This window comes from Haplochromis burtoni, unplaced genomic scaffold (assembly GCF_018398535.1).
Source record: "Haplochromis burtoni strain Fernald_Lab_line unplaced genomic scaffold, NCSU_Asbu1 Contig_348, whole genome shotgun sequence".
Classification (NCBI taxonomy): domain Eukaryota; kingdom Metazoa; phylum Chordata; class Actinopteri; order Cichliformes; family Cichlidae; genus Haplochromis; species Haplochromis burtoni.
The window spans coordinates 526,804-532,803 of NW_024582709.1; the positions used below are offsets into that span (position 1 = coordinate 526,804).

Sequence of the window (6,000 nt, forward strand, 5' to 3'; positions counted from 1 at the left end):
CTCACTCACATGTCTTTGTGTGGAAGGAAGGTAGATTGATTTGTATCTTTCCCCTGTTAAAAAAACAAACCAACCTGATCAATTACATAAAAACAAAACCTGTAGCGTAACATTTCAGGCGTTCCATACCACAGGCCTCACAAAAGGTATTTTCATTACATTTTATGTGGAGGGAGCCAACTTGTATTGATATGGTGCTCTAAAGTAACAGGTTATGTCATTTGTGGAAATAACTCCAGAAAGGTCTTCTGTGTGAATCTGAAGACTTTTTTTGGCAAGCTAGCTTTGTCTTAACTAACTGTGGATCGCACACATTTAAAGCTCTACTTTATTTTAATCTCTTTTAGGATTAGCCACATATCATCAGCCTTTGTAACACTATGCAACTTAAATCTTGAAACCTGCTCCTTCAACAAGGGCGGGCTCCTTTCGTTTTCTTTCTGTCCCCAATGTTTAAAAACACCTTCTGTTTGTTACGGTTTCAGATCAAGTATAAAATAATGTGTTCATCATCTTTTCTGTGGTCTCAGATATTGATTTCACTGGGGCTGTGCACTCTGAATGTTAATCTCTACCGAGGATTGTGTCGACAGGCCATTTCAAGAACTGATCACAGTAAACCCCTCTTTTGATTATGCCTATGCACTGGTGAGAGATGAAGAGATGAAACTGTGGTAACTGAAGAAAATGAGAGGAAATAAGAGGCCTGAAGAATGAGTCATGAAGAAATAGATGCACACATGAAGTCCAAAAGAAAGACAGTGTCAAGTTACAGGGTGAAAATATGTATCACAATTGGTATGTTGGCTCACTGTCTAGCAATTGGTTTAGTTCATCCTCGTTTTTTGCCGTCACAGCTTCTTCGATTCTGACAGTTGTCTCTATGTTTGCTTCTTTTCAACAGCATCGAAGTGTGCGAGTTACTTTTTATGTAATGAATAACAGTAATTTATAATAATAGAAATATTAATCGTGCACACAGCCTTAAATTAATGCAAATGTTAAAGTAAATACACTTTCGGTGAACATGCATGTGTGAGGGTTTCTCATTTCTCTACAGATGGACAATTCGAATATTTTTGCTCTGTCAACAATGACCTCAGGTTCCCTCCGTTTACATAATTCTCCTCCCCTCTCTGTTTCCCCACCGTCTCAGAGAGGGTGTATTCCCCACCCGCGACCCCTGGCCTCTTCCTCTGGTTCAGGAAATGGCTAACATGCCACAGAAAGCAAATGGGAGTGTGGGCTTGGCAGATCGCCAGCTCACCACACCCCCAACCTCAGCCTCTAGCTTTAGGAGGTGGAGTCTTTTTCAGCATGACACTGGTCCTGACAGGGGCCTTGTTATTGTAAATACACTAAAATAATTATTTGCTATTTTAGACTACAATTTACACACTATAATTCACCTTGGTGAATCACAGAAGATATTTGAGGACACAAAAAAAAATATCTAGTAAGTGTTGAAAGTTTATGAACTCTGCAGTATGCAGGTCTTGTTTTGGCAGGTTGTCTTTTCATGCTTGGCCTCTTATTTCCAGGCTTTTCAGTACAAGTCTTCACATTACTTTAGTTGGGAGTATTGGGTTTGCTTGCTGCTCCCTCTGCCTTTCCCCAAGAGACGTTAAATTCTGTACATGTTGTGTTGTACAGCCTTATGTAATTCAGCCGTCTTTATCACTGGGAACAAATCAAATCTTGTTCAGTTAGGATGTGTAAAGTGTTGAACACATAGATGGCATTAGCGTTGATTCCTTCTGGCATTTGTTGACATCCAGATCAATAATATATTGGTAGTAGTTGTCAACCCAACTCTCCTCAATATAGATCGCTTGACACAGGCATTACCTCTACATCAAATTTACCTGCCTATAATTTAATAAAAAAGTGCTAATTTTGCTGCTGCTGTGGCTAATATCCTTGTATTTTTCTTTCCATAAATGTGTATGTGGATGAGAGAGACACACACAGAGTATTGTCCCAAATTTAGGCCAGTAAGCTTTTTTATTTTTTCATAAAAACATGACGAAGGCGCCTCAGACCTCTAGATTAACTTCATGTGTTATGCGCGTGCTAGCATCTGTGTGACTTATTGAGAATGATGTCAGATACACAGTGCTCAGTGTGTAAATAAACCAAAGAATTCGAGCAAAAATAAAGGTTTCTGGGAGGGTTTCCTAACACAGTGATAAACTGTGCATATTTAACAGTGTTTCTCCTTAAATACTTTTCTTTTTTGTAGAATTACCCTTTAAACTTGGGTTTTGACAATAAAGTTTATATCTCATTTTTATCTGTAATGATCAGTACATTGAGCCAAAGTGCTTTTCGTACAGATGAGAACAGAAAAAAAAAAAACTGTTCAAAACACAACATTTTCACACTGTGTGTTAAAGTTCAGCTGAAGATCGTCTTTTGAGGCTGTGTTTACACAGAATGTGATTGGACGATCACAATGCCGAGTCAGTCATCTCCAACAAGTTAAGAATTTTATTGGTTTTATAAATTGTTAATAAAAATTTGTGACAAAAACAAGGGCTGAATCCTTATTGATCCTCTATGCTCTTTACATTTTAAGTTTCTGTATTTTTTTCCATGTTATCATCATCGTTTGTTTTGAATTCATGAAAGAGATGAAGAGTTACGGGAAAGAAGTTAGCATAGCAACATAAAGACAATTTTCTTTTGAGCAATAAGAAATAATTGATGAAGATAGATTTTGGAAAAAATTCAAGGATTTTCAGCGAGAACTTTAGGGGCCTGCACTTGTTTTCACATCCCATCTGTCCCAGGAATCATCTATTGAAAACAGGAAGCCTTGGTTAATTCACACTTTAGAGATGTGTCATATCAGCATTTCAAGTCATAAACCGTCCTGCAAAGTTTACTCAACTTTCATCAGACAGACTACCATCAGACAGTGCCTCACTGTTGCTAAATTCGAGATTGTTTGAAGTGTTATGTCAGTATGTTTTTGTGAGTCAGGAAATGACTTTTTCAACTTCTCTTATCTTGCGACACTCTTTCATAGTCTTGTCAGCAATTTAGCTTTTTTTTTCTCTCTTCTAAATCTGTTGCCTTGAGGTGGTGCTTTGCACAGCATACCTCCGCATCAGAGACCTGTTTAATGTAAACCACACTGTGTAGAAAGAAAACATAAAAAAAGTATGGTTTCTTTTTACCCCAGCACACAAAAAGCAGGAACTAAAGAACCGAAAATTTAATGATCCTAATCATTTTGTGTCAATATCAACACCCTGGCAAATATGCTGTATAATTAACTCTTCTTTATGTTAAAAATCTGGAGTTTAATTGATGCTTTGTGGCAAAGAAAATGGTCTATTCGTTCATCAATTTGCCATCAAATGGTGTTAAAGTATTAGAGTGAGATTTTAACAAACATGCGCAGTGAACCACACGTTAATATTTACTGGGAAGCAAACGGTGTGCCAATGTGCTACTGGATTCTGGTCATAAGAATATCTTATCATTTTACCAACATCCTTGTTTTGGCTTTTATACCAAACCTATATGTTTTGATGTGTTGAGCAGGAAAATCCCCTCCATGCCACTGCGATGCAGCATAATAGCAAAACAGCTGCTAGACTGTAATTACGTGTGTGTTAGTGAATGTGAGATTGTGCATTTGAATATTGTGTTTACTGTAAGAGCTGTCTAAGCCTCAGACAGCGGTGAAGCACATCGCGGGGACTTCCTCTGTTCCTTAAACCACGACTAGACTGGCCTCAGCGGTGCTGATTCTACGCGCACACGCGCACACACAGGGACAGAAGTTACTTTTAAATGTGATGCACTAATCAGCCTCATTACAAAGTGTACATCTAAAACTCTGTGACAGGTTCAGAGAGAAGTACATGTAAAATGGAAGATTATGGTTTTGTGTTTCTTCTTTTTGGCTTAGTTTTTAGTAACTGTAATAATTTTTAGGAAATCTCTGGAGCGCAGGGTTATTTTAACTTGTGAGTTCATTCAATTTCATATCACTCTTCTTAAGGGTTGAGCCTCTAAGCACACATGTCTTGGAACTTTTTTTTCCAAGTACAGTGTCAAGACTTAAAAGCTTTGTTATTACTCATCGTTTCTATTTTATTGACCTGTCTTTTTTTCACTTTCTTTCTCTCACCCCATCAGATACATTGGAAAGTCCGACTCCATAACCATCAGTGTATGGAACCACAAGAAGATCCACAAAAAGCAGGGCGCGGGTTTCCTGGGCTGTGTACGCCTCCTGTCCAATGCCATTAACAGACTCAAAGACACGGGCTGTAAGTAGCTATTTGTATTATTGTAAGTATGAATTTAGGTGTTTCTTTCGCATTGACTGAAAACAGGTCAGTGTTCTGTTTTTGTACATCTTTTGCCATAAGGTGACCTGTCAGGATTGTTATTGAAGTGTGATTCAGTTAGGTATGCCAGGTTAACCTTTGTTCACACATTCTGCACTGAACTTATCGCACATAAACAAATGTGTGAATCAAACCAAATGTCTCCAGACAGCCTAGGTTTCAGACTTGACACTCGTCTTTCCTGTGCCTCTGCTGGTTGCAGCAATAGATAGCATGCCTGCTGCTACAGTAGGCATGCAGCATGTGAGCTGTGTCCTAGCCTGCAACCTGCTACAGCATATATGCCAGCCATTCATTGCTATGAGATTTATGGTAACTCCTTATAACATATCACAAATATTTTTTGCTACAGACATCTGGCTCCTGTGACCAAATCAGTGCCAATAGTTCTATTTAAAGCAAAATGACTTTCTTGTCAGGAAAAAAAAGAGGAAGAAACATGCTGCTGATTGATGATGGCATGAGATAATCACTGGTTGCCCCAGAACAAGATCCCAACATACTTGTACAGATGCTCACATTCTCAAATGAGCAGTTCTTAATCTACATGCTTAAGACCGTCACCTCACTGTTACGGTCTTTTATTTCAAATATATTCTGTGCATTCCAAATGCTTGTTAACCCTGCCTAACTTTTTGGCAGTACCAGACACGTATACCCTTAACCAAAGTCCAGACTATCAAATTAACATTCCTTCCAGTCATTCTCATCTTTTCCTTCAATCTGTCTTCCTGGCCTGCCCTAAACACAGGCCGTCAGACTTGTACCAGACCACACTGAGTTACATTTATCCCTTTTTATATGTATCCAACCTTTTCTCTGTTCCAGTCTGCTTGTCTTTCTCCAAAAAAAACTCTTATGGAGTTGTCAAGTAATGTCACTTACTGAAGTGTTTTGTTAATCCAAACTGCACTATTGAAGCTATTAATGCATGAATTCCATGAATGCAAGCAGTTGTAGTTTGGTTGGCCCAGATGCGACAGCCTCTTATTCCAGCTTCTAACTGTCAAGCTAAATACTTCACATAAGCATTCAGAATACTTTCCAGCACCTTTCTGGATTTGCTAAATGGTATTTCTGGCTCATGAAATTCCCCCTAATCCTCCGAAAACCACAACAGCATTATTGTTGCCACAAAAGGGACCTTGACAACCTAAGAAAGCCTGGTGCAATACTTTTACCTCACCATGACGGGAGACTTAAATTTATCCACTTCCAGAGGCAGACAGTTTAGGCTCCAGACAAGCCACTTACTGTGCAGTCAACATGGCAGAAATTATACTTTATCTCAGCCACAGAAAGTGGACAGGGAAGCATGTTCTGTGACAGGTCCTTGCTTTATGCCTTTGTCCTCCTCCTGTGTTATGCAGATACATGAATTCATATTTAGACACATGAATGGAACCCACTCTGTGGTCTAACCAAGATGTGCACATACACAGGCAAAAACATAAAAACAACCCAAACACACAAAAAGGCATTACTGGAATTGTCTGAGTTCCTGCAAGTCATATTCATACACATAGCACACTCTGCCATCCAGTATAAACACAAAACCCTTACAAAACTTCCCCTACACACACACACACACACACACACACACACACACACACACACACACACACACACACAC

General features: G+C 38.9%; 1 protein-coding gene across 2 annotated transcripts in view; it reads left to right on the forward strand.

Annotated features, from left to right (window-relative positions):
• Nucleotides 1-6,000, forward strand: part of LOC102305751 (E3 ubiquitin-protein ligase SMURF2) — a 64,316-nt gene that overhangs the window by 30,820 nt on the left and 27,496 nt on the right. For both annotated transcript variants that reach the window (XM_005942761.3, XM_005942760.3), the window contains exon 4: nt 4,153-4,286. In XM_005942761.3, the coding sequence (XP_005942823.1) occupies nt 4,153-4,286 (134 nt within the window). The remainder of the gene's footprint in view (nt 1-4,152; nt 4,287-6,000) is intronic.